Genomic DNA, 15,569 nt, shown 5'->3' with positions numbered 1-15,569 from the left:
GATCTTCTTTGCTGATGGTGTTACAGAGTTTGTCTATATCCTTGTTAATTTTCTGTATAGTTCTATCAATTATTGAGAGGAGATTTGAAGTCTCCAACTATAAATGTGGATTTTTCAATTTCTCTCTTCCATAAAAGTTTTTGCTTCAGATATTTTTGCAGTTGTTCTTTAGTGCACACACATTTAGGACTGCTAGATCTTCTTGGTCAATTGACCCATTTTCATTACATAAATGTACTTCTCGACCTATGGTAATTTTCTTTGCTCTGGAGTTTACTTTATTTGGTATGAGTATAGCCATTCCTGCTTTCTTTTGATTAATGGTTCCATAATAATCTTATACTATGCTTTTACTTTTAACTTGCCTCTACTACTATATTTGAAGTGAGTTTCATGCAGACAGCATATATTTGGGGCATGTTTTCATTTTCTTTTATTTCAGTTATACTGAGATATAATTAACATAACATGTTTCTGCCTTTATACAGCACTGTATAAGCTTAAGGCATACACCCTGACTCATGTATGTTGTGAAATGATTACCACAATAAGTTTAATTAATATCCACCACCTCATAGATAGATAAGTTGGGGCATATTTTTAAATCCACTGTGCTAATCTCTAATTGGTGTATTTATACCTAATGTAATTATTGAAATACTAGGGCTTAAGTTGGCTATTTTATTTATTTTTGGTTTGTTTTCTGTTAATTTTTTCCTTGCCTTCCTGTGGGTTACTGGAACATCTTTTTATAACTCCATTTTCATTTATCTATAGCATTTTTTCACGTACTCTTTGTATAGCTTTTTTAGTGGTTGCTCTAGGTGTTCAATTATATATGTTATCACAGTCACTTGGTGTCATCATTTTATCAGTTTGGGTGAAGGCAGAAACCTCATCCCTCTCTACATCCCTTTACTCTCTCCCATTTGTAAAGGCCTTAAAATATTTCCACTGCTGGCGTGGGGTAGAATTTCAGGTTCCCCATGTTTCTGCATTAATACAGCAAGTGGGGAAAGCTTGTTATTGTCTGGTGAGATGAAAGTCCTGGCGTCCAACTCAGCCTTCTCGGATACCAGCCTGGCAGGGGGAGGGTGGACACTGCAACCTGTTCAGTGGAAGAACAGACTTCCTACCGAGCCTTTGCGGGCATAGATAAGGATGCAGCCACTGATTTTTCTGTGGTCTAGTTGTAGCAAAGCTGGTATTGTCTAAAAGTTTTCTGCCTTATCAGGAAATACTGCCTATATCCTGGTCCTGTGAATAGAGAGCAGGGGTTTTTGTTTTGTTTTGTTTTTGTCTGTACCCATTGACACTTCTGTAGCTCCAAGTTTGGGCTAAATAAGGCAAAAAGAAAATCAGGAATCTCACCACCATGTTGCTCCTAGGGTCTCAAGGTCCCTAGCTAGTCTGTCTTCTTCTCTCCACCTTTCAGTGTCTTCCTATGTTTATTTCATATAAAATGTCAGAGGCTTTAGCTGAACATAGCAGGAGGAATAGGGAAAAGTATATGCACTCCATGTTCCCAGAAAAAGTCTCCAAACTGATTTTATACAAGTGCCCCCCAACAAGTAGATATGTCTGGTCACCAAATGTCTCTTTCTAATGATGAAGACACATTTCTCTAGAAATGTTGCTAAGGAGCTTTGTATAATATTCCATCAAAATCAAGATCTCCATTGCCTCTATCACCTTCAGTTTTCAGAAAGGAGGAGTTTCAAACTTACGTTAGCTAAATTTTCAGAAATTTTAAGATTTTTTTGGCCTAAAGTGTGTGTTTTGGCCTTAATAACAGTTGAGGCCAACTCCCTTGGGTGCCCATCAACTCTTTCCCAATGAGTTTTCAAAAGTGTTGAGCTTCCGGGTTGGTGAACACATGGAGATTGGGGGAGACAGGTCCCCTGAAGAGGATGTGAGTTCCATGTAGTTCACCCCATGCATCTCTTCCATCTGGCCGTTCCTGAGCTGTATACTTTCAGGATAAGCTGGTGATCCAGTGCAAACTCTTTCCTAGAATTCTGTTTAAATCTATCCAGTGAGGGAGCAGAGAAGATGTTGGCATAGGAGGACGCTGGGCTCACCTCGTCCTGCAGATCACTTAGATTAGACCCACATCTGCCTAAATAACCCAGAAAATCGCCAGAAGACTAGCAGAACGGACCCTCTGGAGCCAAACATAGACAATAGGCCCACGGAAGAGGGTAGGAAGGGTGGAGAGATGGTGCATGCTACATGGACTGGCAGGAGGGAGCGGGGCGGTGGAGGGACAGCCCACCCGGCAAGGCAGAGCCCCTGAGTCTGGCTTGCAAAAGCAGAGGGGCTGGACGGAGTGTGTTCTGACAGCCAGAGGGACTTAACATCTGGAATGTTATAAGTCAACAGCTCTGCTCTCAAAGAGCAGGGAGGGCGAGAGGGCAGCAGGAGGGAGAGTTGTTGAGTCCCAGAAGACAGAGCTCACCTGGAGGGTGAGGGGGGGAACAAAGGCGCTGGCAGCACCATCTCCCTCTCCCACCCCCCAGCCAAAATTCCAAAGGGAACCAGTTCCCATCACCAAACTTGCTTGCCCCACGCAAATGCCCAACACTGTGCTTCTGTGGATCCATCCCTCTGATGGGTCTGCCTCCCTCCCAGTGCTGCAGAGCCCCTCCCACAGGGGACCACCAAAGGCAAAGCGAGCTAAGCCTGCCCCTCCCGCCTCTGTGCACCTTGCAGATCCACCCCGGCTAATATGCCAGATCCCATCGAAACAGCACCACAAGCCTGGCAGTGTGCAAGTAGCCCAGACAGGGGCCGCATCACTCCACAGTGAGTCCTGCCCCTGGGAGAGGGGAAGATAAGGTACACACCAGTCTGACTGTGGCCCCAGTGGTGGGCTGGGGGCAGACATCGGGTCTGACTGCAGCCCCACCCACCAACACAAGTTTCTCCGGACAGCACAGAGGAAGTACCCTGCAGGTTGGAGCTACTGCAGGGACTACCCAAAATGATGAAACAGAAGAATTGTCCTCAAAAGAAACTCCAGGAAGTAGCGACAGCTAATGAATTGATCAAAACCAACTTAAGCAATATAACAGAACAAGAATTTAGAATAATAGTCATAAAATTAATCACTGGGCTTGAAAAAAGCATACAGAACAGCAGAGAATCTATTGCTACAGAGATCAAGGGACTAAGAAATAGTCATGAGGAGCTAAAAAATGCTATAAATGAGGTGCAAAATAAAATGGAGGCGGCCATAACACGGATTGAAGAGGCAGAGGAGAGAATAGGTGAACTAGAAGATAAAATTATGGAAAAAGAGGAAGCTGAGAAAAAGAGAGATAAAAAATCCAGGAGTATGAGGGGAGAATTAGAAAACTAAGTGATGCAATCAAACGGAACAATATCCATATCATAGGAATTCCAGAAGACAAAGAGAGAGAAAGGGGCTCAAGGTGTACTTGAACAAATCATAGCTGAGAAGTTCCCTGATCTGGGGAAGGAAAAAGGCATTGAAATCCAAGAGGCACAGAGAACTCCCTTCAGACGTAACTTGAATCGATCTTCTGCACGACGTATCATAGTAAAACTGGCAAAATACAAGGATAAAGACAAAATTCTGAAAGCAGCTAGGGATAAACAGGCTCTAACTTACAAAGGTAGACCCATAAAAGTAGTGGCAGACCTATCTACTGAAACTTAGCAGGCCAGAAAGGAATGGCAGGAAACCTTCAATGTGATGAACAGAAAAAATATGCAGCTGAGAATCCTTTATCCAGCAAGTCTGTCACTCACAATAGAAGGAGATAAAGGTCTTCCCAAACAAACAAAAACTGAAGGAATTCATCACTACTAAACCAGCCCTGCAAGAGATCCTAAGGGGGATTCTGTGAGTGAAATGTTGCAAGGAACACAAAGTACCAGAGACATCACTACAAGCATGAAACCCACAGACATCACAATAACTCTAAACTCATATATTTCAATAACACTGTAAATGGACTAAATGCTCCAACCAAAAGACAAAGTGCATCAGAATGGATAAAAAAAACAAGACCCATCTATTTGCTGTCTACAAGAGACTCATTTTAGACATGAGGACACCTTCAGATTGAAAGTGAGGGGATGGAGAACTATCATGCTACTGGAAGTCCAAAGAAAGCTTGAGTAGCCCTACTTATACCAGACAAACTAGACTTTAAATTAAAGGCTGTAATAAGAGATGAAGAAGGGCATTATATAATAACTATAGGGTCTATCCATCAGGAAGAGCTAACAATTAAAAATGTCTATGCGCTGAATGCAGGAGCCCCCAAATATATAAAACAATTAATCACAAACATAAGCAATCTTATTGCTAAGAATGTGGTAATTGCAGGGGACTTTAATAGGCCACTTACAACAATGGATAGATCATCTAGACACAGGATCAATAAAGAAACAAGGGCCCTGAATGCTACATTGGATCAGATGGACTTGACAGATATTTTTAGAACTCTGCATCCCAAAGCAACAGAATATACTTTCCTCTTGATTGCACATGGAACATTCTCCAAGACAGATCACATACTGTGTCACAAAACAGCCCTTAATAACTATAAAAGAATTGAGATCATACCATGCACACTTTCAGACCACAATGCTGTGAAACTTGAAATCAACCACAGGAAAAAGTCTGGAAAATCTCCAAAAACATGGAGATTAAAGAACACCCTACTAAAGAATGAATAGGTCAACCAGGCAACTAGAGAAGAAATTAAAAAAATATATGGAAACAAATGAAAGTGAAAATACAACAATCCAAATGCTTTGGGATGCAGTGAAAGCAGTCCTGAGAGGAAAATACACTGCAATCCTGGCCTATCTCAAGAAACGAGAAAAATCCGAAATACAAAATCTGACAGCACACCTAAAGGAAATAGAAGCAGAACAGCAAAGACACCCCAAACCCAGCAGAAGAAGAGAAATAATAAAGATCAGAGCAGAAATAAACAATATAGAATCTAAAAAAAAGTTAGTGCAGATCAATGAAACCAAGAGTTGGTTTTTTGAAAAAATAAACAAAATTGATAAACCTCTAGCCAGGCTTCTCAAAAAGAAAAGGGAGATGACCCAAATAGATAAAATCATGAATGAAAATGGAATTATTACAACCAATCCGTCAGGAAATACAAGCAATTATCAGGGAATACTACGAAAAATTATGTGCCAACAAACTGGACAACCTGGAAGAAATGGACAAATTCCTAAGCACCACACACTTCCAAAACTCAAACAGTAAGAAATAGAAAACTTGAACAGACCCATAACCAGCGAAGAAATTGAATCAGTTCTCAAAAATCTCCCAACAAATAAGAGTCCAGGACCAGATGGCTTCCCTGGGGAGTTCTACCAGACATTTAAAGCAGAGATAATACCTATCCTTCTCAAGCTGTTCCAAAAAATAGAAAGGGAAGGAAAACTTCCAGACTCATTCTATGAAGCCAGCATTACTTTGATTCCTAAACCAGACAGAGAACCAGCAAAAAAAGAGAACTACAGGCCAATATCCCTGATGAATACGGATGCAAAAATTCTCAATAAGATACTAGCAAATCAAATTCAACAGCGTATAAAAAGAATTATTCACCATGATCAAGTGGAATTCATTTCTGGGCTAGAGGGCTGGTTCAACATTTGCAAATCAAACAATGTGATACCTCATATTAATAAAAGAAAAGAAAAGAACCATATGACTCTGTCAATCGATGCAGAAAAGCGTTGGACAAAATTCAGCATTCTTTCTTAATAAAAACCCTTGAGAAAGTCAAGATAGAAGGAACATACTTAAACTTCATAAAAGCCATATGTGAAAAGCCCACAGCTAATATCATCCTCAATGAGGAAAAACTGAGAACTTTCCCCCTGAGATCAGGAACACGACAGGGATGTCCACTCTCACCGCTGTTGTTTAACATAGTGTTGGACGTTCTAGCATCATCAATCAGACAACACAGGGAAAGCAAAGGCATCAAAATTGCAAAGATGAAGTCAAGCTTTCACTTTTTGCAGATGACATGGTATTATACATGGAAAACCCGATAAACTCCACCCAAAGTCACAGGATACATGAAGTCACAGGATACAAAATTAATGTACAGAAATCAGTTGCATTCATATACACTAATAATGAAGCAACAGAAAGACAAATAAAGAAACTGATCCCATTCACAATTGCACCAAGAATCATAAAATACCTAGGAATAAACCTAACCAAAGATGTAAAAGATCTATATGCTGAAAACTATAGAAAGCTTATGAAGGAAATTGAAGAAGATATAAAGAAATGGAAAAACATTCCATGCTCATGGATTGGAAGAATAAATAGTTAAAATGTCAATACTACCAAAGCTATCTACACATTCAATGCAATCTCAGTCAAAATTGTACCAGTATTCTCGAAGCTACAACAAGCAATCCTAAAATTTGAATGGAGCCACAAAAGACCCCAAATAGCCAAAGTAATATTGAAGAAGAAGACCAAAGCGGGAGGTATCACAATCCCAGACTTTAGCCTCTACTACAAAGCTGTGATCATCAAGATAGCATGGTATTGGCACAAAAAAGAGACACACAGACCAATGGGATAGAATAGAAACCCCAGAATTGGACCCACAAAAGTATGGCCAACTAATCTTTGACAAAGCAGGAAAGAATATCCAAGGGAAAAAAGTCTCTTTAACAAATGGTGCTGGGAGAACTGGACAGCAACATGCAGAAGAATGAAACTAGACCACTTTCATACACCATTTACAAAAATAAACTCAATATGGATAAAGGACCTGCATGTGAGACAGGAAACCATCAAAACCCTAGAGAAGAAAGCAGGAAAAAAACCTCTCTGACTTCAGCTGCAGCAATTTCTTACTTGGCACATCTCCAAAAGCAAGGGAATTAAAAGCAAAAATGAACTATTGGGACCTCATCAAGATAAAAAGCTTCTGCACTGCAAAGCAAACAACAAAACTAAAAGGCAACCAACGGAATGGGAAAAGATATTTGCAAATGACATATCGGACAAAGGGCTAGTATCCAAAATCTATAAAGAACTCACCCAACTCCACACCCGAAAAACAAATAATCCAGTGAAGAAATGGGCAGAAAACATGAATAGACACTGCTCTAAAGAAGACATCCAGATGGCCAACAGGCACATGAAAAGATGCTCAACGTCACTCCTCATCAGGGAAATACAAATCAAAACCACACTGAGATATCATGAACAAATCAGGAGACTATAGATGCTGGAGAGGATGTGGAGAAACTGGAACCCTCTTGCACTGTTGGTGGTAATGCAAACTGGTGCAGCCACTCTGGAAAACAGTGTGGAGGTTCCTCAAAAAATGAAAAATAGAACTACCCTATGACCCAGCAAGAGCACTGCTAGGAATTTACCCAAGGGATACAGGAGTGCTGATGCATAGGGGCACTTGTACCCCAATGTTTACAGCAGCACTTTCAACAATAGCCAAATTATGGAAAGAGCCTAAATGTCCATCAACTGATGAATGGATAAAGAAATTATGGTTTATATACACAACGGAATACTACTTGGCAATGAGAAAGAATGCAATATGGCCTTTTGTAGCAACGTGGATGGAACTGGAGAGTGTTATGCTAAGTGAAATAAGTCATACAGAGAAAGATACCATATGTTTTCTTTCTTATATGGATCCTGAGAAACTTAACAGAAATCCATGGGGGAGGGGAAGGGAAAAAAAAAAAGTTAGAGAGGGAGGGAGGCAAACCATAAGAGACCCTTAAAAACTGAGAATAAATTGAGGGTTGATGGGGGGTGGGAGGGAGGGGAAAGTGGGCAATGGGCATTGAGGAGGGCATCTGTTGGGATGAGCACAGGGTGTTGTATGGAAACCAATTTGACAATAAATTTCATATTAAAAAAATAATAAATCTATCCAGTGATGTCCTAAAAAACAAACAAACAAAGTGCATCACCCCCAGCAAGGAGTCTTCTTAAGGCTCAAATAAACAGACTCCACAGGGCTTGGACAGACTCCACAGCCCTCAAGACAACCACAGGCTGAAAGGGTTTGTCAGAAAAACACAGCTTGCCAACAGAGCAGTGTTAGGTGTTCCTCTTCAGCAGGAGTACCTCAAGATGTCCAACAGCTCAGGCACAGGGAGAAGATCTGCACTGGTAGGAGCCAGAATCACCCTGGTGTAGAAGCCCTGTGTGTACCACAAGCACCAGTGTCTCCAGTAGCAATCCCATGGGCACAGCTTCCAGAATTTCCCCAAGGGACAGTTACAAGAGACCAAAGCCATGACTTCCTATTAGATATTGACAATTCTCCCTCTCCAAATGCAATTTACCAATCAGCTTATCTTTTATCATAAGCAATATTGCTAAGTAACAAACATATTTTTAATGGTTTCTTGGGAGACAGCTAGAGTTAACCAAATTCACATTCTCATCAAAGGGTTAATTAAGGGCTGATATGCTTCTAGGTATCGTATCTCCTATAAAACAAAAATGGATCAAGTTTTGGTCTTTCCTGACTTCTTAAAACTACAGTTGCCTTGAGTGAAAGACCCTTTTGGAAATACAAGCATATCTGAGAGGAACAAAATTGTCTTCTATTAACAGCTGGAGAACATGGTTGATGCACAGGATGGTTTGATATGGTTTTTTCTTCACTATCTTCCTCCTTCTAGAGTTATTTGCCTGACTCAACCTATGTCAGAATGTGATAAATTGTTCCCGAAAATAATTCAGCAACTCCCTTTACATTTATTCTGTCTTATCTAAATTGGTTTCATGTGGTTCTTTCCTTCCCACTCTGTAAGTCAACAGCCAAAGACATACTTCAAGTGTACTCACCCTACAGATAAGAGAGACAGAAATAGATAGGAGACACAAAGGAATTTTTTTTTAAATTTAAAATTTACCTGTGAAATTTGTAAACACCCCTGCCAGACTACTCTTACAACAGATAAAAAAAAAAAAAACAGGAAAATCCCAGAAGCCCTCAGGACCACCAGGACTTTAAAATCTCATGCAAAGGGACAGAAAAAACACACAAGTGTCAGAGAAATAATTCTTCACAAGCAATATGGCTCAAATGCTGGCTCCACCCCCATTACTTTGAGTAAATCGTTACTTTTCTTGAACCTCAGTTTTCACATCTTTAGAATGGGGATAATTATAGTTCTCTGCTTGTAGGGCTGAGTTGGAAAGTATATGGGATAATGCACGTTAGTGTTTAGCATAGGGCCTCTAGAATCCCTTGTCAGCCCAAGCCAGAGACCTGAAGTCTTCCTAGATTTCTCCCTCTCCACTTCTCTGTAATCCATTCCAAGTGTCCTATCAACCTGACTGATTAAATCCCTCTGAAATCTTTCTCCTTGTCTTTATTTTTTTTTTAATGTTTATTCATCTTTTGAGACAGAGCATGAACGGGAGACGGTCAGAGAGAGAGGGAGACACAGAATCTGAAACAGGCTCCAGACTCTGAGCTGTCAACACAGAGCCTGACACGGGGCTTGAACTCATGGACCGTGAGATCATGACCTGGACCGAAGTCGGACACTCAACCGACTGAGCCACCCAGGTGCCCCTCTCCTTGTCTTTATAAATGAGCACCACCTTCCTCATGTCCTCACTACTTCCTCCCTGAATGTCTGTCATAGCCTCCCTGGTCTCTGCTTCTTGCAGTATTCCCCAGATGCAATCCACTGATTTTCCCATACAGCACCAGAGTGATCTTTCTATAGTGAAAACCCAATTGTGTCACTTCTGGGTTTAAAAATAATTCCTTCAGTGGTGCTTCACAACTTCTAGGAGAAAGTCCCCAAAGCAAGCACATATTGGTTATTGCATACTTCTCTAACTTCATCATTTGTCAGCATTCCCCTAAACTGGTCATTTCAAACATTTCTGGTAAACCCTTATCAGTTAAAAAAGAGTGCACCAGCCCCAATAAATATGTATTTATTTTAATTATATACATTTACAAATATACTAATAAAACATATATATTATAGGGGCGCCTGGATGGCTCAGTATGCTAGGCATCCGACTTTGGCTCAGGTCATGATCTTGCAGTTCATGGGTTTGAGCCCCGCATAGCGCTCTGTGCCTGGAGTCTGCTTTAAATTCTGTGTCTCCCTCTCTCTCTGCCCCTCCCCAGCTCATGCTCTGTCTCTGTCTCCCAAAAATGAACAGATGTTAAAAAAAAATACACACACACACACACACACACATATATATATATATTATAAAATATATTTACCAAATAGAAATCCTTACATGGTGAGAAATCTTTACAGGGGCAGTGAGTGCTCATATTTTCTTCGGACATCCTGATGATTGTCCTGTGTACCTTCCCCTCAACTCCCATTGCCTATAACTTAGTCTCATATTACCTGTAGATTCCTGAATCAGTTCTCAGAAGTTATTGTGCTTTTTATATTTGTATGATTCTCTCTGCCTAGATTCTGCCTATAATGTATGATTCTCTCTGCCTAGAACAGTCTTTCATCCATCTGGCCACTGTCCTTCCTTCCTCCTCTCCATTCTCTCTTCCACCTACCCCTGCACCCAATTCTATCAGCTTAAGTGTCGCCAAGACTCAGAGTTTTCCCTGACCCGATCACCCCCCACTCAGATGGGACAGGACTCCAAATTATTAAATTAAAGGACACTGAGAGAGTAAAAAGAATTAGTTTCAGGAGATTATCACTTAGGGGAAAAAAAAGTATTTGCCCTTATGAAGACAGTTGGCCAATAAGACTACCCAGGATGTGGGACAGCTATACATTCCTTGACCTGCCTTTATGACAAAGGTGCAAATGATCAACAGGGAAGGTGACTTTCTACCACCGCTACCCTATACTTTCCAAACCAGGCCCTCATCATTTATTTCACCTTCCGGAAGAATCTTTTAGGTGTCCTCGTCCCCTTCAGGCCTGGATCCCTCCAATCTATTCTACAAAAATGCTTTGAAACCCTGAATGGTTCCCTACTACCTATATAAAATCCAACTTCCTTAGATGTGACATTCAAAAGCTCTCTCCATGATCTGGCTCCAACCTACCATTCTAGCCTTCTCCACCACTGCTCCACTGCTTAGATAACCTGAACTTCAACCAAAAACATGTAACTCACCTCTCCAGAACATGACTTCACTGCATCATTTTGCCATCTCACCACATTTTTGCTCATATATTTCCTTCACCTAGAATGCCTCCTCCCATATAACTCTGTCTCCCAGGTGATTCTGGACCCCCATCCACCTTTCAAGACATAGACTCACCCCCACCTTCCACTTGATGCACTCCCTGATCCCCACAGTTGAAACACAACCTTGAATTATATCACTTTTCATAGAGAACATTAATACATTTTATCTTCCTAGCAGCTCTCTTTATGTTGCTTTTACAAACTCACCTCAAGTGCCCTGCTAAGATCACTGCAGCCAATGACAGAACTGGGGGTTCAAATGTAGGTCTTTGGGCTTCAAATACCCCATATATATACCATACTACAGATGCTACCTTCAAAAATTTCTACCTCTTGTGCGCCAAGGGTGGTTTATAATTTCAATAGCACATTTATCTCAGCTCCATCTTATATTGGAGTTGGTGTCTGATTGAGACCTCATCTGGTTCAGCCCAGTATCCATCCCCCATACATACTATGTTTTTATATACAGCAGTGTGTGTGTGTGTGTGTGTGTGTGTTTATATATATAAATAAAAAGAGCAATCAGACTGAATCTAATTTAGGTCTTTTACTTTCCTTCATGTCAACTTCCAAAATTACTGCTGAAGTCAGTACTCCAGAAGCAGAACAGGGTGGAGGTTGGGAGCATGAGCTCCTCTCTGGGCAAGTTACTCAAGTTACTCAATACCTCTATCCCGGAGTCTTCTTATTTATAAAATGGAGATAATAATTATGCCTTCTTCGTAGAGTTGTTATGAGGATTAAATTAAGTAATGTACTTCAAACAACAACCCAGGGCCTGGCACACTCAAGCTGTTATTACCTATCCATTTTATGTCCCCTACATGGTACCTCAAGGGCCAAAAATTACTGATTTCAAGAAGTAATTACTCCAAACAACCAAGAGAATTTTCAATTATATGTAGTGTAAATTAAGAATGCAATGGGCACCTGGGTGGCTCAGTCGGTTAGGCATTGGACTCTTGATTTTGGTTCAGGTCATGATCTCACAGTTTGTGAGTTTGGCCCCACTTCGGGCTCTCTCTTCCCTCTTGGAATTCTCTCTCTCTCTCTCCCTGTCTCTCTCTCAAAAATAAACTGTAAATAAAAACACAAGAAAATGTATTTAATACATTTTATAAAAGTCTAAGAAATATTTTTTAAATGGCCCAGCACATAAAATCTCCAGTTATCTAGGAAATTAATTTATATTGAATGACTCAGTTTATATTTTGTGAAATAACTAGGTATTACTATTAGAGGATATACAAGTGAAATGAGTGTGAAAGGAAATTTCTTTCTTTTCCTCCCTCCCTCTCTCTTCTGTCCCAATATTTCTCAGTGACTACCATTTTGCCTAAGCTAAGGACCAGGTGCCAAAGGCTTTAGCAATGAGAGGTGTCTGACTCTTCACCCTGAAGGTAAAGAGCAAGCAGGGAGCAAACTCAGTTCCTCTTTGAGGTCTGCATAAAGCACATATTCAATCTTCAAGGAATTTAGAAATTCCCCAATCTAATTTAAAAAAATGCAAAGTCGTTTACTGACACTGACAAGTACACCGGCATAACCCCCACTCCCCGCCGCAAGCGGCAGTTGTGTCAAATCCTGGCAGCGTGGAGGCACCACACCTGAGTGAGTTACACTGACTGGGTACAGACATGTTAAGCAAGCTGGAGGGAGGCAACAAGTCATTCCTCTTACTGGGTCTCGGCTGCGATGAGAGGATCGGTGAAAGAATTTCTAAGATTCCCTTTGGATCTAAGCTCCACGATTCTGTCACCTTTCTTGGGGGCCACCATGCACAGGGAGGGCAGAAGTGTGACCGTGAGCAACCATAAAAACCAAGCAAAACTGAAATTCTGGGCGCGGTTAAACTCGGAGATCAGATTAGTTTGGAGGAGTTAAGCCAGCAGCCAGAGCAGGCTGGGAGGGGCCGGCGTGGATAAGGACCTTCGAACCTGGACTGGGAGTTCTGAAGCTCCTCTTATCCGCCATAGCTACTGGCCCGGGGAACACGCACACGCACGGATAAGGGATCTGACCCTGGCTTGGCCGTGGCTTCCAGTTACCGTCCCCAAATAAACAAGTTAATACAAGAAGGGTCGAGGTCTCTGAGGAAATGGATTCTCTCACGCATCCCCTATTGGACACCACTAGCCATTTACCCAGCCCACTCTGGTCCCCCCTAAGCAGCCAGAGGTGTGGTGGCGACGGTCGGATGGGGTTCGAATCCAGCCGGAGCCCGGCCTGGCTGTGCCGGGGACGTGCGCCCTCCCGGGGCCCGAGCTACGGCCTGCGGGGCCGCGACTCGGGAGAAGTAGGTTCTGCGCCCACCTTGGTGCTGGGGTCCGGGTCGGAGCAGCAACCGAGGGCAGCCTCGTCGGTGAGGCCGCTGGACACGGGCTGCGGTTCTGCCATGGCCGCACCGTTGTATTACTGACGACCGTCTGAGAATGCACCAGCCAGCCACAATCCTCCCGGCCTCTCCTAGGGACGGCGCCGCGGGGAGGGCGGCCGCTGATTTCCAGCCAATCGCTGCGCGTACAGCAAGTTGACTCTCTGCTGATTGGGTCCCAGTAAGTCAGCGCCTCCAGCCATACGACTCTGTGCCTCAAGACTACAACTCCCAAGGTGCCTTGCACTTGAAGAGGGTGGCTGGCTGAGGAAACACAAAATCCCTGCGGGCCGGAAAGAGTGGTTTTCTGGGTATTGCTTCTTGACCTGATTTTTTTTTTTTTTTTTTTTTTTTCTGCTTAATTGTTAAAGTTCAGGAAGCACCCAGACCTCAGGGCTGCAACTTGGTAGAAAATTGAAACCTGATGAAAAGAGAATTGGGAGCTATCCTTTTTAAATTATAAGGATCCAAAAGTATTTTCTCAGTTTAAGCAGTACAGAATAATTGAAACAACCCTGACTTAGTAAAAAAAAAAAATCTAGATTCAAGTTTTGGTTCCACTATTCATTCGCTATAGAAGCTTGAATAATTACTGGCCCCTCTCTGAGCTTCCTTGCAGGATTTTGGTGAGGTTCAAATGAGATTTAAGTCACAGTTTCACTACTTATGATTTAAATGTCCACAACTTGCAGTGTGTGTTTACATTAATTTTGCTAAGGCACATATTTTAATTGTGTTCACTGGAAGACTTAGTTATCACTGTTCTTTGATAACTGGCACATAGTATATGCTTAGTACATATTTCCTGTGGTTAAAAGACTAAATGATCATAATTGGTGTAAACATAATTTAGAAAAGGGCCTGGTGCAGGGAGCCTGGGTGGCTCAGTAGGTTAAGCGTCCAACTTCAGCTCAGGTCATGATCTCACGGTCCATGAGTTCAAGACCTGGGTCGGTCTCTGTACTGACAGCTCAGAGACTGGACCCTGCTTTGGTTCTGTGTCTCCCTCTCTCTCTGCTCCTCACTCACACTCTGCCTCTCTCTCAAAAATAAATAAACATAAAAAAAAAGAAAAGGGACTTATGTTAGTAAATTAATGAGGAATGAGATTTGACAAAGGGTTTTTAAATGAATAGGAGGGTCTATTGTAAATTAGCAAGAAGATAGATACATGTTAGGGATTTTGGTGGCAAGAGGTTGGGGAAAATGGGAGTTTATTGGCTCACCTAATCAGACTGAAGCAGGGCAGGGATGCATCTGGCACCAAACATGTAGCACCAGGCACCTGGCCACCACCAAGTTGTCTCCATCTCTCATCTCAGTTTCTTTCCTCATCTCCACTTCATTTTGTCAGACATACTTACTTTTCCAGTCCAGCAGCTTAGAGCTCTCAGCCTCTCAGCCTCTTACCTGAGAGGGAGCAACCACTTCCCTAAATTCCAACTTGATAAAATAGGAGGAGCTATGACTGGCCTAGACTAGGACCTATGCTAACTCTTGTGGTCAGGGCACTGTGATTGGCAACCAGGATTAGAACCACATGTTTGAAGTGGGAGAAGCAGCAGCTCCCCCAAAGAAGAGGGAGGCTGTTCTTATAAAATAAGAGGACTCAGTATACTGGAACCACAGAACTTCAGTATGGAAATAGACCTTAAACCTGCTAATCCAGGAACTGAGGCAACATAAATCCTCCATACACGGTGCATCACTGAACTATTCTATAGAAGCCCAGACAAAAGAAATTTGTCTGAGATGTTTTATTGAAAAGACATTCCAAACTGTTCTTTTCCTCTAACCCTCTGGTGAACTTCCAGGATATAAGAGAAATAAACCATATAAATGGATAGGAAGCCTCAATATCATAAAATATTGATTCATTTTAATGAAATTAACCTATTAATGTAATTTTTTTAGGTTTATTTATTTTGAGAGAGAGAGAGCACAAGCAGGGGAGGGGCAGAGAGAGAGAGA

The 15,569-nt window shown here is 41.8% G+C and overlaps 1 protein-coding gene across 1 annotated transcript in view; it reads right to left on the bottom strand.

Moving 5' to 3' along the window:
* The window catches only part of GLO1 (glyoxalase I), a 36,894-nt gene extending 23,217 nt beyond the window's left edge, over positions 1 to 13,677 (bottom strand). Inside the window, exon 1 of the mRNA XM_047102529.1 lies at positions 13,538 to 13,677. Coding sequence (XP_046958485.1) covers positions 13,538 to 13,621 — 84 coding nt within the window. The 5' untranslated portion in view covers positions 13,622 to 13,677. The remainder of the gene's footprint in view (positions 1 to 13,537) is intronic.
* Positions 13,678 to 15,569: the final 1,892 nt, after the last annotated feature.

The sequence above is a fragment of the Lynx rufus genome, unplaced genomic scaffold (genome assembly GCF_022079265.1).
Source record: "Lynx rufus isolate CCGP_SWC_20201006 ecotype Redwood Valley unplaced genomic scaffold, mLynRuf1.p SCAF_6, whole genome shotgun sequence".
NCBI lineage: Eukaryota > Metazoa > Chordata > Mammalia > Carnivora > Felidae > Lynx > Lynx rufus.
This window is presented reverse-complemented; position numbering and strand designations above follow the sequence as displayed.